The 24,434-nt window shown below is 43.9% G+C and overlaps 1 protein-coding gene across 1 annotated transcript in view; it reads left to right on the forward strand.

Moving 5' to 3' along the window:
- Positions 1–24,434, forward strand: part of Cerk (Ceramide kinase) — a 220,358-nt gene that overhangs the window by 153,051 nt on the left and 42,873 nt on the right. Inside the window, exons 3-4 of the mRNA XM_071672277.1 lie at positions 9,555–9,688; positions 18,529–18,736. Coding sequence (XP_071528378.1) covers positions 9,555–9,688; positions 18,529–18,736 — 342 coding nt within the window. The remainder of the gene's footprint in view (positions 1–9,554; positions 9,689–18,528; positions 18,737–24,434) is intronic.

The raw sequence follows: 24,434 nt of genomic DNA on the forward strand, positions 1-24,434 counted from the left end.
TGTGTGTGGATGATGGTAACCTGTGCATGATAGCGTCATGCAGTGTGTGTGTGGATGATGGTAACCTGTGCATGATAGCGTCATGCAGTGTGTGTATGGATGATGGTAACCTGTGCATGATAGCGTCATGCAGCGTGTGTGTGGATGATGGTAACCTGTGCATGATAGCGTCATGCAGTGTGTGTATGGATGATCGTAACCTGTGCATGATAGCGTCATGCAGTGTGTGTATGGATGATGGTAACCTGTGCATGATAGCGTCATGCAGCGTGTGTGTGGATGATGGTAACCTGTGCATGATAGCGTCATGCAGTGTGTGTGTGGATGATGGTAACTTGTGCATGATAGCGTCATACAGTGTGTGTGGATGATGGTAACCTGTGCATGATAGCGTCATGCAGCGTGTGTGTGGATGATGGTAACCTGTGCATGATAGCGTCATGCAGTGTGTGTATGGATGATCGTAACCTGTGCATGATAGCGTCATGCAGTGTGTGTATGGATGATGGTAACCTGTGCATGATAGCGTCATGCAGCGTGTGTGTGGATGATGGTAACCTGTGCATGATAGCGTCATGCAGTGTGTGTGTGTGTGGATGTATAGTGTGTTGTAAGCCTGTGCATGATAGCGTCATGCAGTGTGTGTGTGGATGTGATGGTAACCTGTGCATGATAGCGTCATGCAGTGTGTGTGTGGATGATGGTAACCTGTGCATGATAGCGTCATGCAGTGTGTGTAGGGATGATGGTAACCTGTGCATGATAGCGTCATGCAGTGTGTGTGGATGATCGTAACCTGTGCATGATAGCATCATGCAGTGTGTGCGGATGATGGTAACCTGTGCATGATAGCTTCATGCAGTGTGTGTGGATGATGGTAACCTGTGCATGATAGCGTCATGCAGTGTGTGTGGATGATCTTAACCTGTGCATGATAGCGTCATGCAGTGTGTGTGGATGATCGTAACCTGTGCATGATAGCGTCATGCAGTGTGTGTGGATGATCGTAACCTGTGCATGATAGCGTCATGCAGTGTGTGTGTGTAGGGATGATGGTAACCTGTGCATGATAGCGTCATGCAGCGTGTGTATGGATGATGGTAACCTGTGCATGATAGCATCATGCAGTGTGTGTAGGGATGATGGTAACCTGTGCATGATAGCGTCATGCAGTGTGTGTGGATGATGGTAACCTGTGCATGATAGCTTCATGCAGTGTGTGTGGATGATCGTAACCTGTGCATGATAGCGTCATGCAGTGTGTGTATGGATGATGGTAACCTGTGCATGATAGCGTCATGCAGTGTGTGTATGGATGATGGTAACCTGTGCATGATAGCATCATGCAGTGTGTGTATGGATGATGGTGACCTGTGCATGATAGCGTCATGCAGTGTGTGTGGATGATCGTAACCTGTGCATGATAGCGTCATGCAGCGTGTATGGATGATGGTAACCTGTGCATGATAGCGTCATGCAGTGTGTGTGGATGATCGTAACCTGTGCATGATAGCATCATGCAGTGTGTGTGGATGATGGTAACCTGTGCATGATAGCTTCATGCAGTGTGTGTATGGATGATGGTAACCTGTGCATGATAGCGTCATGCAGTGTGTGTATGGATGATGGTAACCTGTGCATGATAGCGTCATGCAGTGTGTGTATGGATGATGGTAACCTGTGCATGATAGCGTCATGCAGTGTGTGTGGATGATGGTAACCTGTGCATGATAGCGTCATGCAGTGTGTGTGGATGATCGTAACCTGTGCATGATAGTGTCATGCAGTGTGTGTGGATGATCGTAACCTGTGCATGATAGCGTCATGCAGTGTGTGTGGATGATGGTAACCTGTGCATGATAGCGTCATGCAGTGTGTGTGGATGATCGTAACCTATGCATGATAGCGTCATGCAGTGTGTGTAGGGATGATGGTAACCTGTGCATGATAGCGTCATGCAGTGTGTGTATGGATGATGGTAACCTGTGCATGATAGCGTCATGCAGTGTGTGTAGGGATGATGGTAACCTGTGCATGATAGCATCATGCAGTGTGTGTGGATGATGGTAACCTGTGCATGATAGCGTCATGCAGTGTGTGTGGATGATGGTAACCTGTGCATGATAGCATCATGCAGTGTGTGTGGATGATCGTAACCTGTGCATGATAGCGTCATGCAGCGTGTATGGATGATGGTAACCTGTGCATGATAGCGTCATGCAGTGTGTGTAGGGATGATGGTAACCTGTGCATGATAGCATCATGCAGTGTGTGTAGGGATGATGGTAACCTGTGCATGATAGCGTCATGCAGCGTGTATGGATGATGGTAACCTGTGCATGATAGCGTCATGCAGCGTGTGTGTGGATGATGGTAACCTGTGCATGATAGCGTCATGCAGTGTGTATGGATGATGGTAACCTGTGCATGATAGCGTCATGCAGCGTGTGTGTGGATGATGGTAACCTGTGCATGATAGCGTCATGCAGTGTGTGTATGGATGATGGTAACCTGTGCATGATAGCGTCATGCAGTGTGCGTGGATGATCGTAACCTGTGCATGATAGTGTCATGCAGTGTGCGTGGATGATCGTAACATGTTATTATAGAGTCATGCATTGTGTGTGGATGATCGTGACATGTTATTATAGAGTCATGCATTGTGTGTGGATGATCGTAACATGTTATTATAGAGTCATGCATTGTGTGTGGATGATCGTGACATGTTATTATAGAGTCATGCAGTGTGTGTGGATGATCGTAACATGTTATTATAGAGTCATGCATTGTGTGTGGATGATCGTGACATGTTATTATAGAGTCATGCAGTGTGTGTGGATGATCGTAACATGTCATTATAGAGTCATGCAGTGTGTGTGGATGGTCGTAACATGTTATTATAGAGTCATGCATTGTGTGTGGATGATCGTGACATGTTATTATAGAGTCATGCATTGTGTGTGGATGATCGTAACATGTTATTATAGAGTCATGCATTGTGTGTGGATGATCGTAACATGTTATTATAGAGTCATGCAGTGTGTGTGGATGATCGTAACATGTTATTATAGAGTCATGCAGTGTGTGTGTGTGTGGATGATGGTAACCTGTGCATGATAGCGTCATGCAGTGTGTGTGTGGATGATGGTAACCTGTGCATGATAGCGTCATGCAGTGTGTGTATGGATGATGGTAACCTGTGCATGATAGCGTCATGCAGTGTGCGTGGATGATCGTAACCTGTGCATGATAGTGTCATGCAGTGTGCGTGGATGATCGTAACCTGTGCATGATAGCGTCATGCAGCGTGTGTGTGGATGATGGTAACCTGTGCATGATAGCGTCATGCAGTGTGTGTGGATGATCGTAACCTGTGCATGATAGTGTCATGCAGTGTGTGTGGATGATCGTAACCTGTGCATGATAGCGTCATGCAGCGTGTGTGTGGATGATGGTAACCTGTGCATGATAGCGTCATGCAGTGTGTGTGGATGATCGTAACCTGTGCATGATAGCGTCATGCAGTGTGTGTGTGTGTGTGTGGATGATCGTAACCTGTGCATGATAGCGTCATGCAGTGTGTGTGGATGATCGTAACATGTTATTATAGAGTCATGCAATGTGTGTAGATGATCATAACATGTTATAGAGTCATGCAGTGTGTGTGGATGATCGTGACATGTTATTATAGAGTCATGCATTGTGTGTGGATGATCGTAACATGTATTATAGAGTCATGCAGTGTGTGTGGATGATCGTGACATGTTATTATAGAGTCATGCAGTGTGTGTGGATGATCGTGACATGTTATTATAGAGTCATGCATTGTGTGTGGATGATCGTGACATGTTATTATAGAGTCATGCAGTGTGTGTGGATGATCGTGACATGTTATTATAGAGTCATGCATTGTGTGTGGATGATCGTGACATGTTATTATAGAGTCATGCAGTGTGTGTGGATGATCGTGACATGTTATTATAGAGTCATGCATTGTGTGTGGATGATCGTAACATGTAATTATTATAGAGTCATGCATTGTGTGTGGATGATCGTGACATGTTATTATAGAGTCATGCAGTGTGTGTGGATGATCGTGACATGTTATTATAGAGTCATGCAGTGTGTGTGGATGATCGTGACATGTTATTATAGAGTCATGCAGTGTGTGTGGATGATCGTGACATGTTATTATAGAGTCATGCAGTTTGTGTGGATGATCGTAACATGTTATTATAGAGTCATGCATTGTGTGTGGATGATCGTGACATATTATAGAGTCATGCATTGTGTGTGGATGATCGTAACATGTCATTATAGAGTCATGCCGTGTTTGTGGATGATCGTAACATAGAGTCATGCATTGTGTGTGGATGATCGTAACATGTTATTATAGAGTCATGCATTGTGTGTGGATGATCGTGACATGTTATTATAGAGTCATGCATTGTGTGTGGATGATCGTGACATGTTATTATAGAGTCATGCAGTGTGTGTGGATGATCGTGACATGTTATTATAGCGTCATACAGTGTGTGGATGATGGTAACCTGTGCAAGTTAGCGTCATGCAGTGTGTGTGGATGATGTAACCTGTGCATGATAGCGTCATAGCAGTGTGTGGATGATGGTAACCTGTGCATGATAGCATCATGCAGTGTGTGTGTGGATGATGGTAACCTGTGCATGATAGCGTCATGCAGCGTGTGTGTGGATGATGGTAACCTGTGCATGATAGCGTCATGCAGCGTGTGTGTGGATGATGGTAACCTGTGCATGATAGCGTCATGCAGTGTGTGTATGGATGATGGTAACCTGTGCATGATAGCGTCATGCAGCTTGTGTGTGGATGATGGTAACCTGTGCATGATAGCGTCATGCAGGTGTGTGTGGATGATGGTAACCTGTGCATGATAGCGTCATGCAGTGTGTGTGGATGATGGTAACCTGTGCATGATAGCGTCATGCAGTGTGTGTAGGATGATGGTAACCTGTGCATGATAGCGTCATGCAGTGTGTGTAGGATGATGGTAACCTGTGCATGATAGCGTCATGCAGTGTGTGTGGATGATGGTAACCTGTGCATGATAGCGTCATGCAGTGTGTGTGTGGATGATGGTAACCTGTGCATGATAGCATCATGCAGTGTGTGTAGGGATGATGGTAACCTGTGCATGATAGCGTCATGCAGTGTGTGTGTGTGGATGATGGTAACCTGTGCATGATAGCGTCATGCAGTGTGTGTGGGATGATGGTAACCTGTGCATGATAGCGTCATGCAGTGTGTGTGGATGATCGTAACCTGTGCATGATAGCGTCATGCAGTGTGTGTAGGGATGATGGTAACCTGTGCATGATAGCATCATGCAGTGTGTGTAGGGATGATGGTAACCTGTGCATGATAGCGTCATGCAGTGTGTGTAGGGATGATGGTAACCTGTGCATGATAGCGTCATGCAGTGTGTGTATGGATGATGGTAACCTGTGCATGATAGCGTCATGCAGTGTGTGTGTGGATGATGGTAACCTGTGCATGATAGCGTCATGCAGTGTGTGTAGGGATGATGGTAACCTGTGCATGATAGCGTCATGCAGTGTGTGTATGGATGATGGTAACCTGTGCATGATAGCGTCATGCAGTGTGTGTATGGATGATGGTAACCTGTGCATGATAGCGTCATGCAGTGTGTGTAGGGATGATGGTAACCTGTGCATGATAGCGTCATGCAGTGTGTGTATGGATGATGGTAACCTGTGCATGATAGCGTCATGCAGTGTGTGTATGGATGATGGTAACCTGTGCATGATAGCGTCATGCAGTGTGTGTGTGTGTGGATGATGGTAACCTGTGCATGATAGCGTCATGCAGTGTGTGTATGGATGATGGTAACCTGTGCATGATAGCGTCATGCAGTGTGTGTAGGGATGATGGTAACCTGTGCATGATAGCATCATGCAGTGTGTGTGTGTGGATGATGGTAACCTGTGCATGATAGCGTCATGCAGTGTGTGTGGATGATGTTTACCTGTGCATGATAGCATTATGCAGTGTGTGTAGGGATGATGGTAACCTGTGCATGATAGCGTCATGCAGTGTGTGTAGGGATGATGGTAACCTGTGCATGATAGCATCATGCAGTGTGTGTGTGTGGATGATGGTAACCTGTGCATGATAGCGTCATGCAGTGTGTGTATGGATGATGGTAACCTGTGCATGATAGCGTCATGCAGTGTGTGTAGGGATGATGGTAACCTGTGCATGATAGCATCATGCAGTGTGTATGTGTGGATGATGGTAACCTGTGCATGATAGCGTCATGCAGTGTGTGTGTGGATGATGGTAACCTGTGCATGATAGCGTCATGCAGTGTGTGTATGGATGATGGTAACCTGTGCATGATAGCGTCATGCAGTGTGTGTAGGATGATGGTAACATGTGCATGATAGCTCATGCAGTGTGTGTGTGGATGATGGTAACCTGTGCATGATAGCGTCATGCAGTGTGTTGTGGTTGGATGATGGTAACCTGTGCATGATAGCGTCATGCAGTGTGTGTATGGATGATGGTAACCTGTGCATGATAGCGTCATGCAGTGTGTGTGTGTGTGGATGATGGTAACCTGTGCATGATAGCGTCATGCAGTGTGTGTATGGATGATGGTAACCTGTGCATGATAGCGTCATGCAGTGTGTGTAGGGATGATGGTAACCTGTGCATGATAGCGTCATGCAGTGTGTGTGTGTGGATGATGGTAACCTGTGCATGATAGCGTCATGCAGTGTGTGTGGATGATGGTAACCTGTGCATGATAGCATCATGCAGTGTGTGTAGGGATGATGGTAACCTGTGCATGATAGCGTCATGCAGTGTGGTGTGTGGATGATGGTACCTGTGCATGATAGCATCATGCAGTGTGTGTAGGGATGATGGTAACCTGTGCATGATAGCGTCATGCAGTGTGTGATAGGGGATGATGGTAACCTGTGCATGATAGCGTCATGCAGTGTGTGTAGGGATGATGGTAACCTGTGCATGATAGCATCATGCAGTGTGTGTGTGTGGATGATGGTAACCTGTGCATGATAGCATCATGCAGTGTGTGTAGGGATGATGGTAACCTGTGCATGATAGCATCATGCAGCGTGTGTAGGGATGATGGTAACCTGTGCATGATAGCGTCATGCAGTGTGTGTGGATGATCATAACCTGTGCATGATAGTGTCATGGAGTGTGTGTGGATGATCATAACCTGTGCATGATAGGATCATGCAGTGTGTGTAGGGATGATGGTAACCTGTGCATGATAGCGTCATGCAGTGTGTGTGTGTGGATGATGGTAACCTGTGCATGATAGCGTCATGCAGTGTGTGTGGATGATCATAACCTGTGCATGATAGTGTCATGCAGTGTGTGTGGATGATCATAACCTGTGCATGATAGTGTCATGCAGTGTGTGTGGATGATCATAACCTGTGCATGATAGCATCATGCAGTGTGTGTAGGGATGATGGTAACCTGTGCATGATAGCGTCATGCAGTGTGTGTGGATGATCATAACCTGTGCATGATAGCATCATGCAGTGTGTGTAGGGATGATGGTAACCTGTGCATGATAGCGTCATGCAGTGTGTGTGGATGATCATAACCTGTGCATGATAGTGTCATGCAGTGTGTGTGGATGATCATAACCTGTGCATGATAGCATCATGCAGTGTGTGTAGGGATGATGGTAACCTGTGCATGATAGCGTCATGCAGTGTGTGTGGATGATCATAACCTGTGCATGATAGCATCATGCAGTGTGTGTAGGGATGATGGTAACCTGTGCATGATAGCGTCATGCAGTGTGTGTATGGATGATGGTAACCTGTGCATGATAGCGTCATGCAGTGTGTGTAGGGATGATGGTACCCTGTGCATGATAGCGTCATGCAGTGTGTGTAGGGATGATGGTAACCTGTGCATGATAGCGTCATGCAGTGTGTGTAGGGATGATGGTAACCTGTGCATGATAGTGTCATGCAGTGTGTGTATGGATGATGGTAACCTGTGCATGATAGTGTCATGCAGTGTGTGTATGGATGATGGTAACCTGTGCATGATAGCGTCATGCAGTGTGTGTATGGATGATGGTAACCTGTGCATGATAGCGTCATGCAGTGTGTGTATGGATGATGGTAACCTGTGCATGATAGCGTCATGCAGTGTGTGTAGGGATGATGGTAACCTGTGCATGATAGCATCATGCAGTGTGTGTATGGATGATGGTAACCTGTGCATGATAGCGTCATGCAGTGTGTGTAGGGATGATGGTAACCTGTGCATGATAGCGTCATGCAGCGTGTGTAGGGATGATGGTAACCTGTGCATGATAGCGTCATGCAGTGTGTGTATGGATGATGGTAACCTGTGCATGATAGCGTCATGCAGCGTGTATGGATGATGGTAACCTGTGCATGATAGCGTCATGCAGTGTGTGTATGGATGATGGTAACCTGTGCATGATAGCGTCATGCAGTGTGTGTATGGATGATGGTAAACTGTGCATGATAGGTCATGCAGCGTGTGTGGGATGATGGTAACCTGTGCATGATAGCGTCATGCAGTGTGTGTAGGGATGATGGTAACCTGTGCATGATAGCGTCATGCAGTGTGTGTATGGATGATGGTAACCTGTGCATGATAGCGTCATGCAGTGTGTGTAGGGATGATGGTAACCTGTGCATGATAGCGTCATGCAGTGTGTGTAGGGATGATGGTAACCTGTGCATGATAGCGTCATGCAGTGTGTGTAGGGATGATCATAACCTGTGCATGATAGCGTCATGCAGTGTGTGTAGGGATGATGGTAACCTGTGCATGATAGCGTCATACAGTGTGTGGATGATGGTAACCTGTGCATGATAGCGTCATGCAGCGTGTGTAGGGATGATGGTAACCTGTGCATGATAGCGTCATGCAGTGTGTGTAGGGATGATGGTAACTAGTGCATGATAGCGTCATGCAGTGTGTGTAGGGATGATCATAACCTGTGCATGATAGCGTCTTGCAGTGTGTGTAGGGATGATGGTAACCTGTGCATGATAGCGTCATGCAGTGTGTGTGTAGGGATGATGGTAACCTGTGCATGATAGCGTCATACAGTGTGTGGATGATGGTAACCTGTGCATGATAGCGTCATGCAGCGTGTGTAGGGATGATGGTAACCTGTGCATGATAGCGTCATGCAGTGTGTGTAGGGATGATGGTAACCTGTGCATGATAGCGTCATGCAGTGTGTGTAGGGATGATCATAACCTGTGCATGATAGCGTCTTGCAGTGTGTGTAGGGATGATGGTAACCTGTGCATGATAGCGTCATGCAGTGTGTGTGTAGGGATGATGGTAACCTGTGCATGATAGTGTCATGCAGTGTGTGTGTGTGTGTGTGTGTGTGTGTGGATGATGGTAACCTGTGCATGATAGCGTCATGCAGTGTGTGTGTAGGGATGATGGTAACCTGTGCATGATAGCGTCATGCAGTGTGGTAATACAGGGCGGGTGTCCCCCCACAGGACTGGTCCACCGCCCACGTCGTCTGCTGGTCGTCATCAACCCAGTGGGAGGGAGGAAGCGCGCCCACCTTACCTACACCCGCAAGGTAGCGCCGCTCTTCCGCCGGGCTGCCATCACCACTACAGTTATCCAGGTCAGTTACTGCATCACTTCTTCCCTCCCTCCCTCCCTCCAACACCTGTTCCTTCCCTACACTACGTGTTACTTCCCTCCAACACTTGTTCCTTCCCTCCACCACTTGTTCCTTCTGTTTACCACCTGTTCCTTGCCTCAACCAGCTGTTACGTCTCTCCACCACTTGTTACTTCCCTCCAGCACCTGTTACTCCCCTCCGCCACTTGTTCCTTCCTTCCAACACCTGTTCTTTCCCTCCTGAACTTGTTCCCTCCCTCCACCAATTATTCTCTCCCTCCACCACCTGTTCCTTCCCTCCACCACCTGTTACTTCCCTCCATCGCCTGTTCCCTCGAGTAGATACTTATTCTCTTCGCTATTTCTTCCCTCCGTCATGGACCTGTGCATATTCCCTCCGTCCAGGACCTGTTGCTATCCTCTAGTACATATTCCCTCCCTCCAGACCTGTTGCTATCCTCTAGTGCATGTTCCCTCCCTCCAGACCTGTTGCTATCCTCTAGTACATATTCCCTCCCTCCAGGACCTGTTGCTATCCTCTAGTACATATTCCCTCCCTCCAGGACCTGTTGCTATCCTCTAGTACATATTCCCTCCCTCCAGGACCTGTTGTTATCCTCTAGTACATATTCCCTCCTTCCAGGACCTGTTGCTATCCTCTAGTACATATTCCCTCCCTCCAGGACCTGTTACTATCCTCTAGTACATATTCCCTCCCTCCAGGACCTGTTGCTGTCCTCTAGTACATATTCCCTCCCTCCAGGACCTGTTGCTATCCTCTAGTACATATTCCCTCCCTCCAGGACCTGTTGCTATCCTCTAGTACAACTTCCTTCCCTCCAGGATCTGTTGCTATCCTCTAGTACATATTCCCTCCCTCCAGGACCTGTTGCTATCATCTAGTACATATTCCCTCCTTCCAGGACCTGTTGCTATCCTCTAGTACATATTCCCCCCCTCCAGGACCTGTTGCTATCCTCTAGTACATATTCCCTCCCTCCAGGACCTGTTGCTATCCTCTAGTACATATTCCCCTCCAGGACCTGTTGCTATCCTCTAGTACAACTTCCTTCCCTCCAGGACCTGTTGCTATCCTCTAGTACATATTCCCTCCCTCCAGGACCTGTTGCTATCCTCTAGTACATATTCCCTCCCTCCAGGACCTGTTACTATCCTCTAGTACAACTTCCTTCCCTCCAGGACCTGTTGCTATCCTCTAGTACATATTCCCCCCCTCCAGGACCTGTTGCTATCCTCTAGTACATATTCCCTCCCCCCAGGACCTGTTACTATCCTCTAGTACATATTCCCTCCCTCCAGGACCTGTTGCTATCCTCTAGTACAACTTCCTTCCCTCCAGGACCTGTTGCTATCCTCTAGTACATATTCCCTCTCTCCAGGACCTGTTGCTGTCCTCTGGTACAACTTCCTTCCCTCCAAGACCTGTTGCTATCCTCTAGTACATATTCCCTCCCTCCAGGACCTGTTGCTATCCTCTAGTACATATTCCCTCCTTCCAGGACCTGTTGCTATCATCTAGTACATATTCCCTCCCTCCAGGACCTGTTGCTATCCTCTAGTACATATTCCCTCCCTCCAGGACCTGTTGCTATCCTCTAGTACATATTCCCTCCCTCCAGGACCTGTTGCTATCCTCTAGTACATATTCCCTCCCTCCAGGACCTGTTGCTATCCTCTAGTACATATTCCCTCCATCCAGGACCTGTTACTATCCTCTAGTACAACTTCCCTCCTCCAGGACCTGTTACTATCCTCTAGTAAATATTCCCTCCCTCCAGGACCTGTTGCTATCCTGTAGTACACCTTCCTTCCCTCCAGGACCTGTTGCTATCCTCTAGTACATATTCCCTCCATCCAGGACCTGTTACTATCCTCTAGTACATAGTCCTTCCCCCCAGGACCTGTTGCTATCCTGTAGTATAACTTCCTTCCCTCCAGGACCTGTTGCTATCCTCTAGTACATATTCCCTTCATCCAGGACCTGTTGCTATCCTCTAGTACATATTCCCTCCCTCCAGGACCTGTTGCTATCCTCTAGTACATATTCCCCCCCTCCAGGACCTGTTGCTATCCTCTAGTACATATTCCCTCCCTCCAGGACCTGTTGCTATCCTCTAGTACATATTCCCTCCCTCCAGGACCTGTTACTATCCTCTAGTACATATTCCTTCCCTCCAGGACCTGTTGCTATCCTCTAGTACATATTCCCTCCCTCCAGGACCTGTTGCTATCCTCTAGTACATATTCCCTCCCTCCAGGACCTGTTGCTATCCTCTAGTACATATTCCCTCCCTCCAGGACCTGTTGCTATCCTCTAGTACATATTCCCTCCCTCCAGGACCTGTTACTATCCTCTAGCACAACTTCCTTCCCTCCAGGACCTGTTGCTATCCTCTAGTACATATTCCCCCCCTCCAGGACCTGTTGCTATCCTCTAGTACATGTTCCCTCCCTCCAGGACCTGTTACTATCCTCTAGTACAACTTCCTTCCCTCCAGGACCTGTTGCTATCCTCTAGTACATATTCCCTCCCTCCAGGACATGTTACTATCCTCTAGTACATATTCCCCCCCTCCAGGACCTGTTGCTATCCTCTATTACATATTCCCTCCCTCCAGGAACTGTTGCTATTCTCTAGTACATGTTCCCTCCCTCCAGGACCTGTTGCTATCCTCTACTACATATTCCCTCCCTTTAGGACCTGTTGTTATCCTCTAGTACATATTCCCTCCCTCCAGGACCTGTTGCTATCCTCTAGTACATATTCCCTCCCTCCAGGACCTGTTGCTATCCTCTTGTACATATTCCCTCCCTCCAGGACCTGTTGCTATCCTCTTGTACATATTCCCTCCCTCCAGGACCCGTTACTATCCTCTAGTACATATTCCCTCCCTGCAGACCTGTTGCTATCCTCTAGTACATATTCCCTCCCTCCAGGACCTGTTGCTATCCTCTAGTACAACTTCCTTCCCTCCAGGACCTGTTACTATCCTCTAGTACATATTCCCTCCCTCCAGGACCTGTTGCTATCCTCTAGTACATATTCCCTCCCTCCAGGACCTGTTGCTGTCCTCTAGTACATATTCCCTCCCTCCAGGACCTGTTGCTATCCTCTAGTACATATTCCCTCTCTCCAGGACCGGTTACTATCCTCTAGTACATATACCCCCCCCCCCTCCAGGACCTGTTACTATCCTCTAGTACATATTCCCCCCCTCCAGGACCTGTTGCTATCCTCTAGTACAACTTCCTTCCCTCCAGGACCTGTTGCTATCCTCTAGTACATATTCCCTCCCTCCAGGACCTGTTGCTATCCTCTAGTACAACTTCCTTCACTCCAGGACCTGTTGCTATCCTCTAGTACATATTCCTTCCCTCCAGGACCTGTTACTTTCCTCTAGTACATATTCCCTCCCTCCAGGACCTGTTGCTGTCCTCTAGTACATATTCCCTCCCTCCAGGACCTGTTGCTATCCTCTAATACATATTCCCTCCCTCCAGGACTTGTTGCCATCCTTCTAGTACATATTCCCTCCCTCCAGGACCTGTAGCTGTCCTCTAGTCCAACTTCCTTCCCTCCAGGACCTGTTGCTATCCTCTAGTACATGTTCCCTCCCTCCAGGACCTGTTGCTATCCTCTAGTACATATTCCCTCCCTCCAGGACCTGTTGCTGTCCTCTAGTCCAACTTCCTTCCCTCCAGGACCTGTTACTATCCTCTAGTACATATTCCCTCTCTCCAGGACCTGTTGCTATCCTCAAGTACATATTCCCCCCCTCCAGGACCTGTTGCTATCCTCTAGTACATATTCCCTAACTCCAGGACCTGTTGCTATCCTCTAGTACATATTCCCTCCCTCCAGGACCTGTTGCTGTCCTCTAGTACAACTTCCTTCCCTCCAGGACCTGTTGCTGTCCTGTAGTACAACTTCTTCCCTCCAGGACCTGTTGCTGTCCTCTAGTACAACTTCCTTCCCTCCAGGACCTGTTACTATCCTCTAGTACATATTCCCTCCCTCCAGACCTGTTGTTGTTCTATAGTACATATTCCTCCCTCCAGGACCTGTTGCTATCCTCTAGTACATATTCCCTCCCTCCAGGACCTGTTGCTGTCCTCTAGTACATATTCCCTCCCTCCAGGACCTGTTGCTATCCTCTAGTACATATTCCCTCCCTCCAGGACCTGTTGCTGTCCTCTAGTACAACTCCCTTCCCTCCAGGACCTGTTGCTATCCTCTAGTACATGTTCCCTCCCTCCAGGACCTGTTGCTATCCTCTAGTACATATTCCCTCCCTCCAGGACCTGTTACTATCCTCTAGTACATATTCCTTCCCTCCAGGACCTGTTGCTATCCTCTAGTACATATTCCTTCCCTCCAGGATCTGTTGCTATCCTCTAGTACATGTTCCCTCCCTCCAGGACCTGTTGCTATCCTCTAGTACATATTCCCTCCCTCCAGGACCTGTTGCTATCCTCTAGTACATATTCCCCCCCCCCTTCAGTACCTGTTGCTACCCTCTAGTACAACTTCCTTCCCTGCAGGACCTGTTGTTATCCTCTAGTACATATTCTTTCCCTCCAGGACCTATTGCTCTCATCTAGTACATGTTCCCTCCCTCCAGGACCTGTTACTATCCTCTAGTACAACTTCCTTCCCTCCAGGACCTGTTGCTATCCTCTAGTACATATTCCCTCCCTCCAGGACCTGTTGCTGTCCTCTAGTACTTATTCCTTCCCTCCAGGACCTGTTACTATCCTCTAGTACAACTTCCTTCCCTCCAGGACCTGTTGCTATCCTCTAGTACATGTTCCCTCCCTCCAGGACCTGTTGCTATCCTCTAGTACATATTCCCTCCCTCCAGGACCTGTTGCTATCCTCTAGTACATATTCCCTCCCTCCAGGACTTATTGCTATCCTCTAGTACATATTCCCTCTCTCCAGGGAGATAGTGAAAGCTTTGTGGAAGATGAAATCTGGTAAGGGAGCGGGTTTGAATGGTATTGCAGTAGAATTTATTAAAAAAAGGGGTGACTGTGTTGTTGACTGGTTGATAAGGATATTCACTGTATGTATGGATTGTGGTGGGGTGCCTGAGGATTGGCAGAATGCATGCATAGTGCCATTGTACTAAGGCAAAGGGGATAAAGGTGAGTGTTCAAACTACAGAGGTATAAGTTTGTTGAGTATTCCTGGTAAATTATATGGGAGGGTATTGATTGAGAGGGTCAAGCATGTACAGAGTATCAGATTGGTGAAGAGCAGTGTGGTTTCATAAGTGATAGAGGATGTGTGGATTAGGTGTTTGCTTTGAAGAATGTGTGTGAGAAATATTTAGGATAGGGATGATAGAGATGCTTTGTGGAAGGTATTAAGAATATATGGTGTGGAAGGTAAGTTGCTAAAAGCAGTGAAAAGTTTTTACCAAGGATGAAAGGCATGTGTACGAGTAGGAAGAAAGGAGAGTGATTGGTTTGGTTCCCAGTGAATGTCAGTCTGTGGCAGGGGTGTGTGATGTCTCTATGGTTGCTTAATTTGTTTATGGATGGGGTTGTTAGGGAGGTAAATGCAAGAGATTTGGAGAGAGGGGTATGCAGTCTGTTGTGGATGAGAGAGCTTAGGAAGTGAGTCAGTTGTTGTTTGCTGATGGTACAGCGCTTGTGGCTGATTCATGTGAGAAAGTGTAGAGGTTTGTGACTGAGTTTGGAAAATTGTGTGAAAGGAGAAAGTTGAGAGTAAATGTGAATAAGAGCAAGGTTATTAGGTTCAGTAGGGTTAAGGGACAAGTTAATTCGGTTGTAAGTTTGTACGGAGAAAAATTGGAGGAAGTGACGTGTTTTAGATTTCTGGGAGTAGACTTGGCAGCGGATGTAACCATGGAAGCAGAAGTGAGTCACAGGGTGGAGGAGGGGATGAAGGCTCTGGGAGTGATGAAGAATTTGCGGAAGGAGAAAATGTTATCTAGGAGAGCAAGAATGGATATATTTGAAGGAATAGTAGTTCCAGCAATGTTATATGGTTGCGAGGCATGGGCTATAGATAGGGTTGTACAGAGGAATGTGGATGTGTTGAAAAGGAAATGTTTGAGGACAATATTTGGTGTGAGGTGGTTTGATCAAGTAATGTAAAGGTGAGAGAGATGTTTGGAAATAGAAAGAGTATGGTTGAGAGAGCAGATGAGGGTGTGTTGAAATGGTTTGGACATATAGAGAGAATGAGTGAAGAAAGATTGACAAATGGGATATGTGTTGTCAGGGGTGGAAGGAAGAAGGAGGAGCAGGAGACCAAATTGGAAGTGGAAGGATGTAATGAAAAAGATTTTGAGCGATCGGAGCCTGAACATACAGGAGGGTGAGAGGTGTGCAAGGAATAGAGTGAATTAGAATGATGTAGTCTACTGGGGTTGACATGCTGTCAGTGGATTGAACCAGGGCATGTGAAACGTCTGGGGTAAACCATAGAAAGATATGTGGGGCCTGGATGTGGAAAGGGAGCTGTGGTTTCAGTGCATTACACATGCAGCTAGAGACTGAATGTGAATGAATGTGGCCTTTTTGTCTGTATTCCTGGTGCTGCCTCACTGAAGCAGGGGATAGCGATGCTGTTTTCTTGTGGGGTGGGGTAGCAACAGAAATTGTTTCAGTCATTAGGATGGTTGAAGTCTTCCATATGCAGGAATAAAGCACTCAGTTCTTATTTAGAAAGAGCATTGTACTGATGCTGCTTTATTCTTAAATTCAGTTCTTTTCCTCTCTTTTTTTGCAGTAAACTTTGTTGCATTCTTGCATGGTATTTAGTAAACCACTCGAGTCTTCAAATGAATTTTTTTGTCAAAGTTTCTCACTTTATTGCTGGTTTTAAATGCAGTATTGATATTGATATCTTGATGCCTTGGGGCAGTCTTAGGAGGTTGTTATGATACGTTAGTACAAGAGGAGTTTTAGTGCTCATAAGTTCCTTCGCTTTTCAGTTGGCACTATACAATTATACATCAGTGAAGGCCTTGGGTGTAAGGATGATGCAGTCTCATAAATTTCTCTCTGATTTTACCAAGAAATTCTGAACTGCAAATGTGGTACACACGAAATAACATTGAGTTAGATTTTACATTATCCTGGGGAGGTTGATAGAAGAGTGTGAGTGAGGACACATTTTCAGGTTTTCTATAAATGCTGAATTTGAACTGGTTAATATGTCAGTGCAGCATTACATCAGAGAAAGGCACGTTACCTTCACTTTCTTTTTTAAGAGAAATTGTATTGAAATGAATCGCCAGTTTTCATTACTTGGCCATGTTCAAATTATGTCGTCTGCATAATGACAGCATTTGACACTTGTTGGCATGACACTGAGAAAAAGTTTAACTATTACAAATTCCATGTAGTGATTACTCAACACAGCTGAAAGGGGATTTCCCATTGCCATGGCATATTTCTGTGGGTAGCACTCATTCCTGTAGACAAACTTGTATTACTTGATGCAAAGCTTTATTAATCTTCAGTGATAGTAGCTGGAAGCAAAGGTAGAGGGTGATTACTATTTGTGTGTAATGGAGAGAAGGTTTTTCCACTCATATTGGTTTAGGTCTGTGTGTGTGTGTGTGTGTGAGTGAGTTCTAATGGTCGTAGGAATAAAGATATAGTACATATTTACAAGGTGGAATAGAGATATGGTACATATTTACAAGGTTAAGATGAGACAGGGCAACACCCGTGTAAAACTCTTCCCATGACACACAAATGGTCACACATACCTCAACCTGTGGCAGGATATTCAACAAATCCTCTACTGGAACAGTAGGGAAGAGCCACTTTAGACCTTAAACTTCTCAGCTCACAGCTGAAGTTTAGATATATGTTATTTGAATTGTTGATAAGATCCTCATTATTTCATCTGTTTGATTGGGAGATTGTGCAAATTTGGTGGGTTCAACAAAGCCACAAGTCACTTCAAGAGTAACTGGATTGTTAGGTGTTTGTGTCTTGATTAGAATGAACTTATACGGGAGTGAAGAGGAAATTGTAGATGGTTGTTCATCAAGTCATCTTTACCTTTCATATGTTTCACTCTTTGATTCAAGATTATGTTGAGCTATGTATTGATATTTGATAGTTGAAAGTGATTAGAATATTGAATGAGATGTAGGTGGAGATTGTATATTTGCACTCTTGGATTTACCAAGGTTACTGCTTCATTTCAAGATATTGTACAGGTGTGAAGTGAGAAATAAGTTCATTGTAGGGAAATAATTGAAGTTTGGAGTCAGGAAGAAAGGGAAAGTAAGTTGGTGTAGAGTAGAATCATTGTTGTAAGAGTGAATAGTGGTAGAGATTGAAGAAATATCATTTGTGGTAAGAAGTGGTGTACTGTACAAGATGGGCCAGAACCCTGAAAAACAAATGTTTACTGGGTTAGAGGGATATATTACTTCATTAGCATCTGCTGCAGTAGGTTCATTAGAAAGGCAGCTGTGCATTGTTAAGCGAGAGAAGCAGAGAAGCTTGTGGAGGGAAGTTTTGAAAGCAGATACTTTTTAGCCTTCATTTATTCCTGTTTCATATTTTGTATGTATCTTTGTCTTTGTCATTACCTGACCCCATTAAGGTATCTGTGTTTGCCACTAGTGCTTATTTGTCTGCCCTTTTTTTTTGGTCTTTTTCCCATATATGTCTTTTCATGCTTCTTTTTTCTGTTTCTTAGATGAGATGAGGTGTAGTCTTGTATGTGTTTAGACATTAATCTATGAATATTACTTTTATCTTTCAGTGGAAAATGCTCCATAACCATTTAGAATACTGTTATGCACCTTTATCTTTGGACAGACTGAGTACCAGGGCCATGGGCGTGATCTGGTAGAATCAAGTGGTCGTTTAAATGACGTAGATGGTGTGGTGGCTGTAGGGGGTGATGGCCTAGTAAATGAACTGGTAATGGGGCTGCTGCTGCTTGCGTCCAAGAAGGCAGGCCTTGATCCCCACAATCCAGAGGTAGCACTTCCAAAAACCCACCTTAGACTTGGCATCATTCCAGGTAAGCCAGCCAGTTCTTAGAATTCATGACAATTTGATATGTGTGATGAGAAAGTATTACAGTTTCCAACAAAATAGTTACCTGACCTGACACTGATTTTTAGTAAAAGAAGTCAAAGAATGCTTGCTCTTTAGATATTCAGCATTTTATTGTTCAGTAGCTTTATTGTATCCTGTACATGGTTTGTCCCATTGCCTGTGACTTGATTGTGGGAGTTTGTTCATTAAAGAATGTCTGATTTATATTCACACTCATTCTTCTTGTTATTATAAACAAGCTGTTGTTCTCAGTATTCCTATGACAATTAGAGTGTTAGAATGTGGTGATCTCAGCATGTAGAAGAAGATTCTGAACCCTTCTCTTTACACTTGAGAGTGTATAAGAGAGATTATGATGTTTTTAATTTGATTGGTGTCCTGGGGTAAACTAGTATTTCATACAAGATATGATTAAATGATTTTAGTTGTATGAATAAGGAATTTATTATTTTAACATTATGAAATATATGTATCATATTGATCTGTATTTAAAAGTCTTATGTTTAAGCATTTTAAAGCTTTCAGAATTTCAGATCTTTTGTTAAGAAAGTTGTGCTTTCAGTGACCTTTGTTGTTGACACGGCAGATAATTGTATGTAATCGGTCAGTTGTTATTGCTAGAGTGCCCTAACTTCTTTATACATTAAGTTTAGTGTTAGTGTATCAGAGTAAATTCAATTTTTTTTAATTTCGAAGGATATGAATAAGGTATGGGGAATCACTCATACAACAGATGCAAGACATTTGATCAGTATGGGGAGAGAGTTCTACACTTATCAGGCCCCATCCACGGAACTTTCTATACCATCAGAAAAGTTTTTGAAATTTTTTGTACTGCTAGCAGTCACAGCTTCATCATGTAGTTTGGTTAATTTATCCAACATTCTGCCTCTTAAAAAGAGTACTTTACATCTTTCACATTTTTCATTTGAACATTTTCTTCTGTCCTCTCTGTCCTTGCATCTTCTAAAAAAAAATTCTGTGTCACCATTGTTAAACTAGAGTAGAAACTTGAAGGTTATAATCAGGGCACACTTTACCCTTCTCTCATCCTTAGTGAGCAGATTTATGATTTCCATTTTCTCACTATAACTCAGTTGTCGTAATTCACGTACCATCTTTGTTCCCCTCCATTGGACATTTTCATTTAGCTTTTTATGCCTCTTTAAGTATGGTGACCAGGTTTGAGAATCAGCTTATTGTTTTGCTGTCATGTCCATTGTGAATATTATGCTGTGTACCTAGATGCAATTGTGAATTTTTGTCAGAAGACAGTTTATCTTATTAGATTTCATGAAAAGGACCAATAGTGACAGGTTAGGTACAATGTCAGTTCCTAAGTCCCTCTGGCACACACAGGCCTACAGCTTATTTCATGCGAAAAAGATATTTGTACTGAACCTTTCTCCCATTGTGTCGCATCCTTCTTACTTTGCACTAGAGGAAAAAGACTAAGCAACATAATTCATGGCATTTTCCCAAATTGAATTATTTTGAGTGTGATAAGTATTTTCAGTGAGAATGGGTTCTGCTGGATTGTTGTTCAAGACAGATCATTAATATATTGATTTGTCCATCTATCTATCTATATCTCCGATGCCCATTCCCTCTGGGAACTCCCATCAAGGGGAGGCCATGGCAAATAAGTCTCCTCTTATCCCTGTCCTTACATACCTCCCTCACAAACACCATTACACACATTCTTCCACCATTTTTTTCCCTCCAGTATTCTTCCCCTCTATATCCCCATGTCACATGTTCTTCCTCTCACGTCAACCCCTTTAATTGTTCTATCATACACTTTACTTGTAAACTCTTCATCTTGCATTCTATCTACATGCCCAAACCATCTCAAAGTATTATGTTAACCCACTCTGCCACTCCACAATTCATTCCCTTTGCTTCCATGCTATACCACATCTCTCATGCACTCCCTTATTTCTCTCTTCATTCTATCTTCTCATACCACATGCTCCTCTCAGATAGCTTATTTCTGCAGTCTGGAAGCTTGACCATTGTGGCTCATTCTATGTCCATGGCTGCATAGGCCACGATTGGGAGGACTATGCTGTCCTCTCTTCATTTCCATACCTACACTTTTACCCTCCATTATTCTATTAAGGGGCCCTATGACTCTTCTACCCTGTACTGCTCTCACCTTTGTCTCTCCTTCCATATCACTGAACTTACCAAGGACAGCTCCTAAATACTTAGATTCTCTCACCTCTTCAAGTCTTTCTCCCATTATTACCAAAACAAAGTTTAGTACACTTTCTTCTTTCTTTCTTTGTGGTTTTGCAAAATTTTTACTTTCACTCTGCTTCCTTTCAAACACTATTACTTTACTTTCACATGCATTTACCTTCAATTGCCTATGCTTTCTTCACTCTCAGCAAACAACACAGTATCACCTACAAACAGGCTTGTCAATAGCCACCATAACTCACTGCCACATTACATCTCTGCGCCCCATTTCCTTAGTTTTGCTTTTATCTCTCTTATCACTCCATCCATATATTAAAAACCCAAGGTGACATCACACAGCCCTGCCTCACACCCTCATGTATACCAAAACTTTCACTCAACTCTTCATCCACTCATACACATGCATTAATTTGCTCCTCTGTAGACAGCTTTCACACCATCCCATAGTTGTGATCCTACCCATATACCCATAACAGATCCCATAAAGCATTCATCTTGATTCTGTAATACGCTTTCTCCAGACCCATAAAAGCTGCATGCAACTTCATGCCTTTTGCTAGATACTTTTCCACAGTCATCTTTGCCACAAAAATCTGATCCAAACATCCCTTACCCTTCCTAAAACTCCCTTGCTCTTCGCTTAATCTGTATTCAGTCACTTCCATCACTCTATTGACAATCAACATTTTTGCACACACTTTTCATTGCATACTTAACAGACTTATTTCCCTGTAATTGCTACATACATCTTTAGCACATTTTCCTTTGAATGAATGAGCAATGATAAGCCTTCACCCAATCTTGTGGCACAACCCTCCGTTTCCATGCTAAATTACATATTAGATGCATCTACTCTGTCACACTATCTCCTCCATACTTCAGCATTTCAGCCATAATCCCATCCACTCGTGGTGCCTTCCTGCCTTCAGTTTCATTATCGCCCATTTTACCTCTCTTTTTTCTATAGGCCCTTGCATTTGTATTCTCTTCCTTCCATCTTCCATACCCATACATGTAACAGCTGCTGCCTCACCTTTTCCCACTTTCCTTTTCATCTTCCTTTCACTTCCTCCTCTTGATTCACTAATTTCCCTCCCTTACTTCTCAATTTAACAGTTCCACTTTACTGTCTACCTCTTTCCTTTTTCACCTTCCAGGACAGTTTCTTATTTTCCTTAACCTTTTCACTGAACTTTCTTCCAAATTCTTAATTTGCTTTTTCTTTGGTTTTCTTTATCAACTTAACATTCTGCTGATACATCTTTCATTCTTCCATCCTTTGCTGAACTTTCAGTGATAGATTCCTCTCAAGCTATGCCTTACTCTTCTCTTCCACGACATTTCTAATCTCTTCAATCCACCATGCATTGCCCTTTTTATTCCTTTATTCCTCTTACTCATATATCCAATTACTAATTCTACAGCCATTAATAGTCTTTCACTTAAAATTCAAAACACCTTATTCACACATGATTACATTCCAGTATTTACTGCAATTCATCTAAACTTTCAGTCACCCTCTTATCATACTTCTTGCATTCGTTCTGATTGATCTTGCTTGCCAACACTTGTACTTCTCCATTTTCTCTTACATCGTACCTCTACTTCTCCCTGATCCTTATCCCCACAAGAACTGAGAAATACATTGATAACCTGCTTAATTTTTGTACTAACTCTCAGATAATTCATTTCTCTCCATTGTCAGTTTGCCTTGCAGGCTGAGAGAATAATTATGAATCCTTTGGATCAGAAACCTCTAATCCTTTACCTTCATGTAATGTAAATGCTTCCCCCCATATCATATGCTTTCTTTAGATCCATAAATGCCACATACAAATCTTTCTGTTTCTCATAAGTATTTCTCATACACACTGTTCAAAGCAAAAACATGATCCTTATTTTCCATACCATTCTCGAAGCCACATTGTTCTTTCCCAGTCTGAAACTTTGTGCATGCCACCATCCTCTCAGTCATCACTCATAATATTTTCTGTGTACACTGAAGAGACTTCTACCTCAGTAATTTGAGCATGCACTTTTGTCCCCTTACCTTTATACAGTGGCACTAAATAGGCATTCAGCCAGTCCTCAGGTATTTTATCATGAATCATCTATACATCAGAAGTCCTAACTAACCAATTCACAACACAACTACCTTCTTGATATATTCAACTGCAAACCCATCCACTTTGGCTACCTTCCAACACTTCATCTTATGCAAGGTTTTCACCACCTCCTCTCATTTAACCAGTCCACTTTCCAAAATTCTCTCACTTTGCACACTTCCCAACATTCCATGTCTGCAACCCTAGTTATCAAACATTGTTCAACAGCCTTCAAAGTTCTCCATCTCCTCTTCACTTCATCTCTTCTTGTTACCATTTCCCCATTTGGGAAAGATATAATAGAACTTGCAAGAGGACTGGTTTCTTATGAACAACCTTTTTCTAGTCTTAGAAAATATATCATGAACAGAAAATAAGAATTATTTTAGATCTGTCCTTACTGAATATCTGCTAAGGCACAAATTCAGGATGAATACTCTACTACAAGTCCATTAACCCTTACAGCTAATCATTTTGACAATCAGTTGGATGTAAAGGACATTTCTGGTATATTCCAATTAACTCCATAATGAGAAAGGCTTTGGCTTTCAAGATGGGAAACCAAATATGGCATTTGAAAGTGTATCTTTTCAGGTATTTTATGAGACTGATAACCTCTCCCAACCCAAGACTCTCTTCTTCAGAGGTCGTAGTTCTCGACTATCTTAAAAATTTTCTTATAATTGCAAATTCAAGAGAAGAAATTGCCTGACAAGGATTACAAATCTGGAATGTTGAAGCTTCAAGAAGCATATTACTATAAGCAGGAAAAGTTTTGCTTGATTCCTAGTCAGAATTTTATTTGGCTTAGAATAGATAGGTGCACTCAGTAGGATTCATTGTGTTTTCCATGTGAAAAGACCCTGGACTTTTCAAAGTAATAGTTAAGGGCCATGGTTTGTTTTGCCAACATTGACTAGAGCATTTGTTAAGATATTTAATTTTTTCAGCTCAGTGCAATGACATGGTGAGGTTGTCGGCTGACCTTCTGGGCCATTCATGGCTTTTTGTCAATAAAGTTACTCATGATATGATAATGCACAATTGAGAAATATGACACAAGGGAATATGACAGCTGCATACAGATTTTCCAGCTTAATTATGATTAATCTCTTTGAGCCGTGGATGCTATACAGTAGCTATATATACACCGTTACTGGTTTCCTATTTGTGGACATGACGTGAATACCCTGAATAGCTATGGACATCCATAAAGCTCTCTTACTAGTTCTTTATTCAATACAGTGGTGCTGGTTCAGTAATAATGTGATATACAACCCTTATAAACAGACTTAAAATAGGTGGAGCTACTGGTTATTCTGTTGGGTAGATAGACATAACTCACACTTG

The sequence above is a fragment of the Panulirus ornatus genome, chromosome 17 (genome assembly GCF_036320965.1).
Source record: "Panulirus ornatus isolate Po-2019 chromosome 17, ASM3632096v1, whole genome shotgun sequence".
NCBI lineage: Eukaryota > Metazoa > Arthropoda > Malacostraca > Decapoda > Palinuridae > Panulirus > Panulirus ornatus.